This window comes from Paroedura picta, chromosome 9 (assembly GCF_049243985.1).
Source record: "Paroedura picta isolate Pp20150507F chromosome 9, Ppicta_v3.0, whole genome shotgun sequence".
In the NCBI taxonomy this organism is placed as follows: domain Eukaryota; kingdom Metazoa; phylum Chordata; class Lepidosauria; order Squamata; family Gekkonidae; genus Paroedura; species Paroedura picta.
In genome coordinates this window covers 49,598,540-49,613,720 of record NC_135377.1, presented here as the reverse complement: position 1 = coordinate 49,613,720, position 15,181 = coordinate 49,598,540, and the positions used below count along the sequence as shown (strand labels likewise).

Sequence of the window (15,181 nt, the reverse complement as noted above, 5' to 3'; positions counted from 1 at the left end):
TGGGTGATCATATGAATTGCACTTGTAGAGTACATCTCTTTATAAGGAACGGAATAACATGACAACTTCTAAAGCAAGCAAACAGAACCCTTCACCCATCCCTATTATGCACCTACTTCTAAGAGCTGTGTAAAGAAAGTGCTGCTTCAGAACTCAAAGTACCTCAAAAGAAAAAGTACATTCCTGTATTTTCAGCTTGTCTCCCTGCATAGGCATGCATGACTCCCACCTCCAACATCCTCTTGAAATCTCCCAGAGCTACAACTGATTCCCAGACTAAAGAGTTCAGCTTCCTTGGAGATAATGGCTGCTTCAGAAGATGGACTCAATGGCATTATATCCTGCTAAGCTCCCTTCCCAAACCCCATTCTCCACCTCCAGGAATTTCCCCAACTTGGAGCTGGCAACCCCAGGAACAGGTGAGGGAAACAGCAGATTGGTATTTACTAATGAACAACTAAAAATGTACTTTGGGAATCGGGAAAGGACTGAAAATATGGGGAAATTAGGAAAGGAAGGAAACAATGGTTGATGAGTGTTGAAAAGGCAACACTGCAGCCTTGCAAACCACCACCTGTATGATATTACAGGTCTTTAATGAACAAGTCTGCAACGCACCATCCATAGGAACTCAGGCGACAGGCAGAGCGCGAGTAGCAACGAACACCTGTTTAGCCAGTCACCTTGACTGCGCACGCCAAAGCCCCGCTGTTGCAACCCCCTTCAGAAGGTTCACTGCCCACACGATTAGAGTTCACAGACGAGGGCGGGAACAGAAGTGGAGTCAGGCCGTGAATTCAGCCTCCTAGGCTTTAACCACCCTGTCATACCGAGGGAGAGCGCCTGCAGAAGCGAGCTCTGACTCGGGAGGCCTCCTATTGAAACAACTGCTGTTAGTCTTTAAGGGGTCACTGGCCTTTACAAAAAAATGCCCTCAGTGCGAAGCCATTCTGACTCAGAACTCTAGGGCAGAAGACACTGCGGATGAAATTACGCAGATCACAACGCTATGAGCGTGAAGCCGAGGCCACCCTCGACCTCCAACGCGGGGGCCTTGAGGAAAAACTAAGGCGGAAACAAGGAGGACCGAGGAGACAGCGAAAGTCTCCGCTGGGCCGCACAGCGATGAAGTTCACTCCCAGAGACCTAGGGGGCGCTGACCAGACCTGTGTGCGCACGCGCAGTATGAAGACCGAGTCAACGAAAATCTGCGTTTTCGGAGCTGCGGTCACATCATTCTCCCCTCCCCCTCACTGGGAATGGAGCTGCTGAGGAAGAGAAACCAGGGCGGGGAGCTTTCATGCATGCGGTCGCTATACTGACCTAAGAGGGGAGCCCCGTCGCTCGCAGGACGGCCGTTCTAGGCGCGGATGCTCCTTGACTTCAGACGCACCCCATCCCACCGTTACCTGTTTACAAGGTCGGATATAAGGACTACAAGGAGGCAGTTATGAAGCGCATGCGCAAACGCCCTCTTCTTTCTGCCTACGGTCCGTTTCTTCCAGCCTCTTGGCTACCGAAAGCAGAGGCCGGAATTAAGGGGCGCACGCGCATTACTCGCGGGGAGGGGCCGGCATAATCTCTGAAGCAGGGCGCTCTTCCTTGCAAAAGCAGAAAACGGGAAGGCGTTGCTGCGCCTGCGTGTTCGGGCATGAGCGGGACAAGTCTGAAGTGGCCGAACCTTACATAACGGGGTGGGCCTTGGTGCTTCGCCCGCTCCTTATCGTTATAGTGCATTTTGGGAAATGTAGTCTTTACCTCAAGCACTTGCGGGCAGGGAGCGAGATAATTTTCGCATGCGCAAGAAGTAGGCGTTGGGAGGCCGGCTGGTATCTAGGCTGGAGTGTGTGTGGATGGTTTCACGAGATGTATATGAGGGTGTTACTGACGGCGCATGAATGCTGGAGTCCCATGAGTGCCAGTGGTTTTCTACACTTGCTTGATAGAAAGCTACACGGAACTTGCTCATTGGTGAGGCTAGTCGCGTCCAAATAATATTCCAGTGCAGAAGGTCACCTGCTCACAACCGCGCCCTTTATCTGCTTGCACTCGGGCTTGACCCAAAGCAAAGCGCTGGCTTGGTCAGGTGGGGTCCCAACTCAGGAGAAAGCGATGCAGACAGTCAGTAGTTAGTGGTAAACTAACCAGTGTGGCAAATTGCTGGCATAGCACAGTCCACAGCTGTTTGCATAACACCACCCCCAACTTTCCCAAAATGCTCAGCACTGTACCAAATTTAAGGTGACCAGATTGTCCCACTTTTGGAGGGACATCTGGGGGCACCTGGCAAATTGTACTTACGTTGAAATTAAAAAATATATGTTACAATACTATTTTTGCGTTCTATGCATTCTATGAAACTTTTGTTGCTCCATATAGACCAAAATTTTAATCAAGAACCCCCCCCCTCCGTCAACGGTGTCCCACTTTACCGATGTTAAAATCTGGTCACCTTAAACAAATTGCAAACAAATATGTAATAAATGAAACTTTAAAAAATGTACATTGCATTTTATAATTTAAAGCACTTATTTTTTCTTGTAAGGAACCTTCTCATCAGATTAATGTGATTAAGCTCTTAGTGTGCTGGACTAGAACATGGAGATCCAAGTTTGAAAACAGTCAAATAAAGCTTCCTGGGAGTGAAGCAACTCACTGCAACTCACCTTAGGCTGAGGTGTCAAATTGATGAGTTGTCATACTGGACCATATATTGTAATGTCAAGTACTTCAGATATAAACTTTATAAATGATACAGCCAAATACAATTAACTATTTTTTCCTGCAAAGTACAAATGAAAACAATAGATTCCTAGGAATCAAAGCAAATGATTTACAAAAGCGCCAATAAATATATTTAATCATATACAAGGCTAGTTTTTTTCCAAGGGATACATAAAGACTTACTTTTCCATATAAATTAGTTACTTTTTTATATATAGTGCTTTTAGGAGACGAGTCTTCTTCCTTGCAAGGTAACTTTTCAGCACTACCTTCTATATGCCCACACTCAGCAATCCCATGCTAATATGATCAGTCTCTTGCTCCAACCTACGCTCTGAAGATCTTGAGAGGGGTGCCTTTTGTCCTCCTGCAACACTTTTTCTGCATGGGCTGAGAACAGATTGGGGAAGGGGGAGAAGAAAGGTTGCCATCCCCTTCCTGCTCTGGCACTCACTCTGCCTACTAACTGACAGCAGCAGCACCTCCCCCCGCCCCCCGGCTTCATCCCCCTATTTGCTTCTGAGGCCAAATGTCTCACCCCTCAGAGAGACATGCACAATTCAGCCCAGTTGCCTCTCAATCTACCTGCCCTCTTTCCTCTGCCAGCCTTGTTCCTTCATCAGCAAACCACTTTGCATGCCTGTCCTTGCAACCCCTTCTTATGGTCACTGTTTGGTGCAGTGGCTTCTTTAATCCTCACTGAGTTGCCATCAAGTGTTATTTAAGTGTTATATTCAAACAGATTTACGTTTTTATATGGATATTATTTTATTGGAATAATACGTGCAAAGAAGAAGAGTTGGTTCTTATAAGCTGCTTTTCTCTATCTGAAGGAGTCTCAAAGCAGCTTACAGTCACCTTCCCTTTCCACTTCTTCAACAGACCCCCCTGTGAGGTAGGTGAGGCTGAGAAGGCCCTTCTTCTTCTTTATTTATTTACGGTCATTTAGACCAAAATTTTATATGCCCTACTATACAATAGCAGTTTGTAAAAGGGAGGGTAATACATTAAAGGAGATCTTTCCTAAAAAGTGAGTCCTGAATATTGTTGAGATCATGTTGCTACTATCATTCTTGTCTTAACAAGATCTATAGCCTTGTCATAACCCATAGACAAAAACAATTGATATGAGAGACCATATTAGCACAACTTTTTATTGAGTGCAATTTGCCAAGATGCAACGAATGTGTCTATCACTATTAGACCTGCAAGACTTTGTTGTTGGAAAAGTAGTTTTAGCCAGAATGTAAAGGTAGCTATCCAAAGCCTGGACTGATCGTTGACCATACCTGCCTCAATCCTAACAACTACGTTTGAGATGTTGTTTGGTATTGCCAGAATTGCCCTCAGAAATTTAGACTGGACCTTTTCTAGACTGCCCAATCTGCCCATTATACTAATTGGAGCCCCATATATTAGCTGAGCAAGAGCCTTAGCCTTGAAGATGTTAATTGCTGCTGGAATGTAGCAGTCTCTTTTCTGCCAGAAGAATTTTTTAATTGCACCTGCACTTTTCTGTGCATCTAAAGAGATGTTATTAATAAGGGCAGATATTGAATAGGTTGCCTGGAAAATAACGCCAAGATATTTGTATTGTTGGACTTGTTCTATTAGGGCGCCATTTAGTCTCCAGATATGAGATTTAGGTCTCTTATCATGGTTAATTACAAGGCTATTCAATTGACAGTAGGAGTTTAGTGCTCTTAAGGCTCTTCTCAGTCCTATAGGGTAGCGATCCCCAACCTGTGGGCTGCGGACCACATGTGGTCCTTCGACTAATTGGAGTTGGGCCCCGAAGGATGCCTTCTCCCCCCCCCCCGGCCCTTTACTTCATCCCCCCGGCCCTTTACAACACACTTTGGGTGTCATTGTCTCCCATCACTCCCAGATGGGACTATCTCGTTGCAAGCTCAGGGTTCCCATTGATTTGTCATTGTCATGAGTTAAAATTTCCATGAAAATAAAATGTTCCTTATGTTCATTATTGTGGCGTGTCTGTATCTTATTTTGAAGGGATGTTTAAACATTACCATAGCGATCAGAGAGTGTTAGGGCAGTGGTTGAGAGTAGAGGAGTAAACTACCCCCTCACCGGGCATCAGTAAAAGGCGTTGAGTGGTCCCCGGTGAGTAGTCCCCGGCGTTGAGTGGTCCCCGGTGATAAAAAGGTTGGGGACCACTGCTATAGGGGTTCTGGCAAATATGGCTAAGTCATCAGCATATAATAAAAGTGAGATGTGTCTTTCCCCAACTTTTTGTGGGTGTGAGAGAGCCCTAATATTACTGCTCGGTCAGAACAGCTTTTTCAGTGCTGTGGCAAGCCTAAGGTCACCCAGCTGGCTGCATGTGGGGGAGCGCGGAATCAAACCCAGCTGGCCAGATTAGAAGTCTGCACTCCTAACCACTACACCAAGCTGGCTCTCCCCATTCCACCCCCCCCCCCCATTCTAATCCATTTTTTCCTTAAACAACATAGCATAATTGCAACTTTGGAATTGCTGCCTAAAATTGCAGTGCCAATGGCATCCATTCATTAAGTTCATGAAACAATGAATCTTTAGAAAAGTAATATTATTCATAGAAAAAATAATATACTGGAAAACTTTCCATCTCCCATTTAATCTCTTTCCTCCGAGAAAGTTTCTTTCACTCGTCATTTCTTAACTTGCTCTCTTGGGAAGGAATGGTCAGCTAGGCTCCCATGGCAGAATGTATATATGATTGTTGTAAGTAAACAGACTGTGCAATTGCAACAAGTCTATGCAAAGTCCAATTTTAATAAGTTTGGGAACAATGCCCACACAGCCAACATACAATGTACATAACAGGTTTGATGAAAGAGGTCAGATAAAGGTGCTGAAATTGATGTAGTTTAAGATAGTTGTAGCTAATTTTGAACATCAACTGTGAGAATAAAATAACTGTTTGATTATCGTTCTCTCTATTACTTGTAGTAGAACAAAGATTGAGTTCAGAGGTGCCTTAAAGACAAACAAAGTGTTATTCTGGATATAATCTTTCCTGTGCATGCACACTTCATCAGATACCACACAAAAGCTTATGCCCAGAATAAAAAAAATGGTCTTAAAGGTACCACAGGACTCAAACTACTGGTTCAGACCAACAAGGCTACCCACCTAAAGCTATTAGTCATAGTGTTACTGATGTCCAGAAACAACGTTCCCTTGCTGGTGGCTGAATGTTTCACAAGGTATGTGCATCCTTTTCTGTCCGTCGCAAAGCTTCACTGGGAGTGGTGGCTTTATGTGCTTCTTTTTCAGCATCTCATCCCTGGACCTTCACAGTGTAATACTAAACAGAGTTACCCCCTTCTAAGCTCATTGACTTCTGTGGTTCGGAAGGCTTCTTCCTTGCATATTCTTGCATACGCTGGTCACTACTCAGATATCCAAACAGTGCTGCAGGAAAACCATAGAAGTGAGGCATAGAAATTCAAGCTAGCATATCCCCTCCCCCCATTGGACTTCAGGCCTGATATAGGTTTAGGCCTTTCAGAGTTAGGTAGGCCCTTGGACCAGTTAGGACCCTTCCTTGCTGGAACCCACACGTGCCCTTGTGGCACGTGTGCACGCCAAAACCCAGGATGGACAATGTCCAGGGAGGGAAATCTTCCCCCGTTTGTACACAAGGCCACCACCATGCATAATAGGCCTAAGAGAACTGGCCCAAGATCACCTAGCTGGCTGCATGTGGAGGCATGGGGAATCCAACTGAGTTCTCCAGATTAGAAGCCACCACTCCTACACCTTGCTGGCTCACAAGGACTGCTGTGAATGCAGATGTAGTTCCTATTCTCTCTGGGTCACAGTGAAAGTCTTTCATTTTTTCCCCTTCATTGCTCAGTGAACTTAGGATAACAGCACTGCTTTTGGCAATGTGCCTGCATTGGGGTTTATGGGATTGGGTTGTTAAGATCTTTATTTGGTAGAGAGCACTATTGTATACACATGTGACAAAATTCATTCTTACAAGGTTTTTTCCTCCCTGGAATACTAAAAAAATGGGGCGGGGGAGGTTATGTACTAAGAGTTTACTCAGCTTCATTCTGTAAGTTGCTTTATTGATATCTTTTTGTCTTTTAAAAGGTAACAAAACATTTAATTCAGATTTCTAATAAGCTTGGGAATTTGGTTAAAAAGGATTTTCTCTAATTCATTTTCACATGCTTTAGACATAATCCTTGAATTTGTGGCATTATATTTTTGTGGCAGTTTGCCATTTTTGTGTAGTTACTTGAAATGCAGTATTCTTCAGTCCTTACAGAATAACTTCTCTAATTTCTGAAGTAATGTGAAAAGCCCACTGTAAAAATGTGTGTGTATCTAATTTATTTATGCTAAAAACAGATAAGCAACCTGATCAGGGCTTATAGGCAATCTGAATTTATTGTCTTTACAATCTTACATAATCATATAATTCCCAACTATGTTCTGAGTCTGGAACCAATATACCAGGAATTCTATAAAGATTTTATGTGGTATAGTTTTAATACTACTGCTTTCAAATAGCATGTGTAACTTTAAAAATTATATTTCCCCATGTATTCATTCGTGGGTTGTACTTAAGCAGCTTTTATACTCCTAGAGAGTGCAGTAGAAGCTGTCCAGTATACTACACAACAAAGCCTCTCTAATTTCTGATCTAGGTAAATAGGCAAGAGCTCTTGTAACACCAGTTTCTTTTGAAATCCAATATGCTGAGATCAGTCTCTCTTTTAAGACTCTGATAATATGGATCTGGTTACCTCAGAATTAATCTTCCTCCCTTTCATTGTTAGTTCATTTTCACAAGACCAAACTAGCCTCCATTTGCTGCAGTTGGGCCTTTGCAGGCACCCCAGAATGTCAACCAATCAGCACACTCCCTTATGCAGTCCCTGTCCTTCCCCTGCACCCAGTGACATGCTGCCAAGTTCTATAAATGGTTCTGTGAGTTCGCACCACAACTAAAGTGGTAGGGAGTGCATCAAGAGATGCTGTCTGACAGTTCCCTGCCATGTGAATTTAGAGCAAGCATGCATGTACCTTGGTAGTGGGTAGTATAGTGGCAGGGCACCTTTCACCCCTTGGGAGGAAGAGAGCACCAGGAGAGCAAAGTCCACATTCCGTGGCTGACATTTTCCTGCTAACAGACCCTACAGGTTCTGCAGCTTGTGTGCCAGGATTCCAAGGGGGCAGCCACACACCAACAGGTAAGCCGAGAACACTTTCCCCTTGCCCCCCCCCCTGGCCAATACTGGTGGCATGGTGGAATGCTAGACATTGACTCAGGGCATCAGGGAGTTCGATGTATCAGAAACAATTACCAAGAGAGGGGTACAGGACTGGAGGATATGCAACAAGCAGCACACTTTGCCCATTGTCTGTGCTTCCCAGGCCAAATGACAGTGGTGGGTCATCGTCTCCCCAAGCTGAGTACGAAGTGTCCCTTCTGATGCTGGCACCATTCATGTCCAGGTGTGGAATGGCCTAATGTGGCTGACAGCGCATCTTGAGAGAAATGAAGGTGATATGACACTGGAGCAAGTGTGTATTATCTGGATCCTGCCCACCCCCCCACCCCCCCGAATCCCCTTGCTACTCCAAAGTACCAGTTTGAGGACCCATGACATGGAGGCATGCCAGAAGCTGCCCAGAAGCAGCGTTGGAGCTGCTCAATCAAGTGTCTCAATCTGTTGGTGCTGATCCTGCAGCAAAAGCTGCCAACCCACTCTCCGACTCATAACCACAACATGTGTGCAGGTGACCACAGATGTGCCAGGAAACACATGGAATCATCCACCCTCCTGGCCCTTCTCTCCCGATGCCAGTCTGGCAGGCATCTCTGACTCATGTGTCAGTGACTATTGTGGACAATGGGGGGTGGGGTGGATTGTGGACAATGGGGGGTGGGGTCTTTTGCCAGAGCCTGTGCTGCCTCCTGTTCAATTCATTGGGGCAGACCTGCTTTTTAAAGGAAATATCTTTACTTTTTATACTTCCTTGACTTCTGGTGTTAACCACACAGACATTCTTTTAGATTTGGCAGTACCTTTTCTAACCTGTGGAATACATTCAATCTGGGCTTCAATTACTGTAGTTTTAAATAGCTTCCAAGCATCCTTTAAGGATCTGACTCCCTTATGTTTACTTTTCAGCATCTTTTTACTATTTTCCTCATTTTTGTAAAGTTCCCTAATTTGTAATTAAATTTTAGACTTTAGCAGTAATTTTCCATTGACCTGATTTTTGAACAATACCATTGTGGTCACTGTTCCCAATTGGTGCAACAATCATGAGACCTGTTCAGAACCAAGTTCAGGTTCACTACCCCTCTGGTTCGATCTGTGACCAGCTGTTCCAGTGTACAGTCATTTATGATGTTTATTATTACATAACTCTTAGGGCCTATTATTTCCATCCAAATTGAAACAAAGGGTTGGATCTCATAAAAAAGATCTGTAGTTTCAAGCAATTTTAGCTGACTGAAATTGGAATAGGATCCAACCCAAAGGGTTTGCTAACAGTGAGGCTTTGGGAACTTTAGTTGTTTAATTAATAAATTATCTTCGAAACAATGAGATCATTAGTGAATGTGAATTAGCAATATCTGGAGTGAAAGTAAGAATACAATGAAAAAAACCCCACACAACTATATAGTATATTATTTATTAAAATACCTTGTGAAGTAAACATATAGTCTAAGAAAATATATTTAATATTGCCATAGATTATGGAACTATATATACACTGAGCTCACAGTACAGGATTTCTAGGCAGTATTATGAATTTTAAAATATTTCAAGATCTTTTTTAAAAATCTCAAATCTTAACTTTTTGTATACAGTTCTTTATGTTATTAAAATGATCTATGAAAGCACATTACCAAGCAGAAAATAATTACCAGTAGTATAAAATAATGAAAGAAGGAATATCCTTGTACAAAGATTTTTAATAGCTGCAAAGCTACCAGATCAGTTTTGTTGAATAAGTTGGCCATCTTAAAAGGAGGTATTACTGCACTGCAAATGTACCAAATTTCATAACTACGTAATTTACTTCTCTTTCAAGCAGTAACTAAAAAGAAAAAGGACTAAAAGAAGAAATGTTTGCTAGCCTTCTTTCTTACACAGAAAACTGTTCTACTACAATCCTAAAAACATTTGCTAGAGAGTAAGTCCTATTAAACTCAGTGAAACTTATGGCTGAGCAAACATGTTTAGGGTAGCAATGTAAAGGTACAAAATCATCACAGACAAAAAATGTACCATTGAAAGATCAGCACATCACTGATGTGGGTCTACAGATATAAACATTCAAGGCAGGATAAAATGTCTAGCATAAATTCTTCCTCTAATGAACTGGACCATTTCCACCTATCTTTGGGAACCCAGTCTTTGGTCTGCATAATAGCTCTAAGATACAAATATCACAGGGGTTCACATTCCAGTTAATCTATTTCTCTTAGCCTATTGCAAATAATAGTGACCTATTAAGTACATGAGATAACTGTAAGCCCTATTTTGCTAATTACTCTTGAATTGAAACTATAATAACATGAAGAAAAAATTTAGGGCAGCGTTAGGTATGAAATGAATTAATTAGAACTGTAATTAGATTATTTGAATTAAATGATTCTTTGCTTTTAGCTACTGCATTCCTAAAACAACAGAGTCCCAATTCATTGATTGTTTTGGGCGACACTGGAAGTAGAGCCAAATTTACAGAATTACTGTGCCATCCTAAGTAGAGCTGTACCCTTCTAAGCCCATTGCATTCAGTGGACTTAGAAGATGCAGTTCTCCTTAGGATGGCAGAATGGGCTACACACACACACACTGGTACAGGAGTGAACCTCTTCTGCCAAACAGATGGTGCTGTGAGGTATGACAACACATTTACCTTTTGGTAATAGCAGAAATGTTCCCTCCTCCTCATCCTATAATTGAGATTGTTAGCCTGACAAAATCAACCATTTATTTAGTGTTTGAACTTGGAACCTAGTTCTGCTTCTTATACATCAGTAGCTTCTAAATTCACTGTGACCCACAATTTAATTCCCAATAGAGATTCATATTCTCTTTTTAGTTCACTATAGCCTAGTATGAAAAGCAAGAAAAATATACTACAAAATAAACTTAGTAATTAAACTTATTACACTTGCTTTGATACAGAGGAAGACATTCATAAGGAGAGGGAAAATCTTGACACCAAATGCAGTATCAGTTTTCTTTCCTCCTTGCAATTGAGAGCAATATCTGGACATGTTTTCTTTTGTTGTAAAGTAGTTAAGTATGTTTCATAACAGTAATTGATGAGGTCTGAAGTGATAAGCTATCTATCTACGCATCTGAACATTTCAAAATGCAATGTTTAAATATTTAAAGAATTTCACTTAAGATCTGGTTGCAGTTTTTTTTGAAGCTTCGTGATCCTCTAATCAAAAAGATGTTACAATTTGCATGTTAGTCAATATATTCAGATCAAAACAAACCGTCTAAATGTACAAGCATAAGGGTGATTATCCAATCAAGAAGAAAAAGAAATCTAAACATTAACTAATACTGTTTATATGATTTTGGGGGGTGGGTGGGAGAATTAAATGTCAAATTGTATACAACTCTATTCACTGTGCTTGCTATTACATTATCAAACAATAGTAATAAGTTCAGTCTTTTTCACCATAAAAACTTTAGGGTCCATATTATGAGTCAACTATTCTGGTTCAAAACATGCAGTTCATGCATCTTACAGTTTTACTGCCATAGTCGATACATTCTGGTCCAATACATTCACAGCAGGCATTATGAAACCATCGGTATTTCGATGCACCCATAGATTCGCAAGAGATCTTGCACTGATGTACTGACATGCAGTCATCAAAGTAAACCACTGTACACATGCGTTCTAAATGAAGAAAGTGGGAAACAGCCTTTAGTTTACTGAGCAAAGGTTAACTATTGGTCATTCAAACATCATTACTACTCAGTTGTTTTCCCCACACAGTGAAGACAAAGAATTCCATTTGTGGCTCCACCCCACTGGCTCATAGACTGTGCAGCAGTACAATTATTGTGCACCATACATAGTTTGTATGCTCCATGCCTTGCTGGTTTCAAAGCCTGGGCAAGTCATGCTACAGACCTGATACTGTCCTCGTCTTTGCTCTGGCTGAACAAGGGCAAAGACAGAAGGTATTATGATTGCCTCAGGATGCTGAGAACAAGCGCCTTCAAAACTTCAGGCATCCAGGGCTTTATTTAAGTCCTAGCAACCTCGTACCAGTGTTCTACAAGGCTCCTCACAGAGGAGAAAGACATGAAGGAAGTGCCATTGTAAAAATGGAAATGCCTTGGCTTCCTTTCCATTTCTCCCTGCCAGAGAGTATTTAGGTAATACCATGCAGACATAAAACATTTCTGAACATGCATTTGAGGATCTGGAATTGATTTAGTTACCTTATCCAAAGGAAACTAGAAAAGCCCAACTTCTGAGTTTCATTTAATGAAGAGTACTCTTGCTGAGAAACATAACTAGGTCAAAGTTCAACAGCGGTATAAAAATGGAATGTGTCTGAAGCAATTAGGATTCAGTTTATTAATGACATAAAAGGGCTATCAGACTGAGCAACACAAAGAGTAATGAACATTTAAATTAGCAGACAAAAAAACCGCATAGTGCTTATTTTTAAAAGAATATATTTTGGGGCTTTTTTAAGTTGGAAAAATTCTAGTTAATGGAGAATTTTTAAATTGTCTCATTTTGTCCAGTGGTACCTTTGCTTGGGAAAGGGTTCCTAAAATTAACACCTAAATGCTGAATTCAGCATGAGGGAAATTGTTTTCCAAATGTGCTCATCAACTTGTGATATAATATTTAAAAGGAAATGATCCCACATGGAATAATAAAACAGCAAAATCCTTTTTGGTATAGCTTCTCTCTCTTTTTCTTAGATTTTGGTTCCCTATTTCTCATACTTCATCTAGTCTAGACTATATAATCCAAAACTCTTGGAAGAGCGATCACACTTTTAAAAAACCCACATGTAAATCATAAAGGCATAAATTCACAAATGTAACTTCAATAGCATTACCTTTGTCATTGGAGTATGATATATGGATGTTATTGTTTGGAACAGAGATATTTTGATGTTGGGGATGGTTCACTGTTTCTAGAAATGAGACTAAGTTTTCATGATGGGATAATTCTTCTGTAACAGGGAAGGAAACAATGTTCCAGTTCAACTGAGTGTCACCTTCTGTCAGTGCCCGAAAGAGGGAAGGGATGGGCTCATGCAGCTCTTCCACAGTACTCTTGGAAGTTGGAGGTGTGTCACTGTAATTGCGAGGATTGCACATCCCTGCAGACAAATTAACAGAGAACAAAAAGTTGCATTTTAAGAATATGAGACCAACATCCTTGGAGGGATTTACAAACATAGTTTCTGAGATGAAAAAAAACATGCTGCAGCTTTAATGTACAAATAAAGTCCTTCACATGCTGTCCCTTTTATACCTCCAAAATATTGATGACATCTTTATTGTCTGGGCACATGTTAAAGAAGCCCTGGATATATTCTACTATGCATTCAACAACTTTATGCCATCAACCTGACAATGAATCAATCTGTACAAGGAGGAGCTGATGATCTGTGTGAGGGGCTCCTGATCTTCCTTGCCCTGGCTACAACCCAAAGCCTGGCAGAAGAGCTCCATTTTGCAAGCCCTGAAGATTTAGTGACAAAAATATCTACATGCCTCTAACTACCATCTAACTACCCATCGTCCGCGATGGGTCAGACACGACTTTGCACCTAACAACAACACCATCCTAAACATATCAGTCCATTGTATACAGCCAGGCTCTAGTCTACACTATAGCTGAATCTGCTTGAATCCTAGATACAGGGATTATCCCCTAAAGGATCTTTAACAAACCTTTTGGAACTAAAATATCCACCTAATGTGGTTGAGAAATGGATCAACAAAGCCAGAATGGTACACAGGGAAAACCTTCAGGCCCTAATGAGCCAATAACACCACTCATGATCAACAGTTCAATGCTCTATCTGCTACTGGATGACAGTTCTCTTTCACAAACTTTTCTTGTCCACAGACAGCTTCCCAATATTAAACAACTTCTCTCCCATAATAATACAACACCCTATTTGATCACGGACTCTGGTACCAGAGTTCGAAATAAACTCATATGCCAGCTTTACTGTCACAAACCCAGACAACACAATCACAAGACCTAACAGCATCAATTACACTATCTCAGACACATTCACTTCACATCTTCTATCACTGTAAATGCCATTAAATGACAACAATGTCCTTTGGTTTTCTACATAGGGCATACAGATCAAACCCTACAGCAACAGATGAATGGGCACAACCCTGACATCAAGAATCACAAAACTGAGAAACCTGTAGAAGAACATTTCAACCTCCCAGGGCACTCAAAGTAGCTGTTTTATTGCAAAGGAATTTGAGAAACAGACTGGAACAAAAGATTGCTGAATTACAACACTCAGGACAATGGAACCCTCAGAGTTTAACAGAGATACTTGGTTCTTATCTCACTTCAAATTGTAAATCACTCAGTTCTCGCTTATACTCATAATTAGACTTAGTTCTCACATCTGCCTGTTAATTCTTTTATTATTTCTACACCAATTTGCTGGTATTCACAGGTCCTACCAACTGCTTTAATCCAATTTTAGCTATAATTATTGCTCAGTCACTTATGCATCTTGATTCCAATTAGTCATTTCTTGCAACTAATTCCCCCCTCCCCTACATGTAATAGTTGAGGAAATTTTATTTCAATGTATCAGAAGAAGCGTGCAAGCACAAAGCTTATACCGCAAATTAAATTCTGTTCATCTTAAAATTGTCACTGGACTCAAACATTTTTTAAATTATTTCCCTGCTCCAGAGACTACAACTGGTAAAGAATGCATTAGCCAGGGTCCTCTTGGGAACCCCTTGAAGGGCCCATATTGCTATGCTCCAGCTGCACTAGTTACTAGTTGAATTCCGGATTAAGTTTAAGGTCTTGGTAACTACCTTTAAGGCCATATGCAGGCTGGGCCCAGTGGACCTAAGGGACCACCTCTCTGCCTATGTCCCATGAAGAACACCATGTTCAGCCAATTCCAACTGGCTGGTAATCCCTGACCCCAAGGAAGCATGTCTGACCTCAACCAGGGCCAGGTCATTCTCTGTCCTGGCCCCCATTTGGAGGACAGCCAGGCCCTACTGGAGCTAACACAGTTCTGCAGAGCCTGCAAAACAGAATTCTTCCACCAAGATTTTGGTTGGAGCCAGTAAGTAGATAACACCCAGGGGAGCCCCTCCAGAACCACCTGCTACCTGACATGCCCGCTGGACACATTGCAGGGCAATCCTTGGTCCAACCAACCTGTTAGATTGTGGTAAAACATTACATTAAATGG

At 41.7% G+C, this 15,181-nt stretch overlaps 2 protein-coding genes and 1 long non-coding RNA gene across 7 annotated transcripts in view; 1 reads left to right on the top strand and 2 right to left on the bottom strand.

Annotated features, from left to right (window-relative positions):
• RALBP1 (ralA binding protein 1) overlaps window positions 1-1,668 on the bottom strand; it is a 31,168-nt gene extending 29,500 nt beyond the window's left edge. For 2 of the 4 annotated variants that reach the window (XM_077352762.1, XM_077352763.1), the window contains exon 1: window positions 1,410-1,668. The gene's annotated coding sequence lies outside the window, so the exon portion shown is untranslated. Of the gene's footprint in view, window positions 1-1,323 lie in introns of all 4 variants that reach the window. The other 2 variants (XM_077352760.1, XM_077352761.1) reach the window with 2 other exon arrangements.
• LOC143844926 (uncharacterized) overlaps window positions 1,284-15,181 on the top strand; it is a 17,825-nt gene continuing 3,927 nt past the window's right edge. The window contains exons 1-2 of one of the 2 annotated variants that reach the window (XR_013234196.1): window positions 1,284-1,420; window positions 14,076-14,314. This is a non-coding gene — a long non-coding RNA (uncharacterized LOC143844926). The remainder of the gene's footprint in view (window positions 1,421-14,075; window positions 14,315-15,181) is intronic. The other variant, XR_013234197.1, reaches the window with a different exon arrangement.
• TWSG1 (twisted gastrulation BMP signaling modulator 1) overlaps window positions 9,377-15,181 on the bottom strand; it is a 21,969-nt gene continuing 16,164 nt past the window's right edge. Inside the window, 2 exon segments of the mRNA XM_077352772.1 lie at window positions 9,377-11,628; window positions 12,815-13,081. Coding sequence (XP_077208887.1) covers window positions 11,447-11,628; window positions 12,815-13,081 — 449 coding nt within the window. The 3' untranslated portion in view covers window positions 9,377-11,446.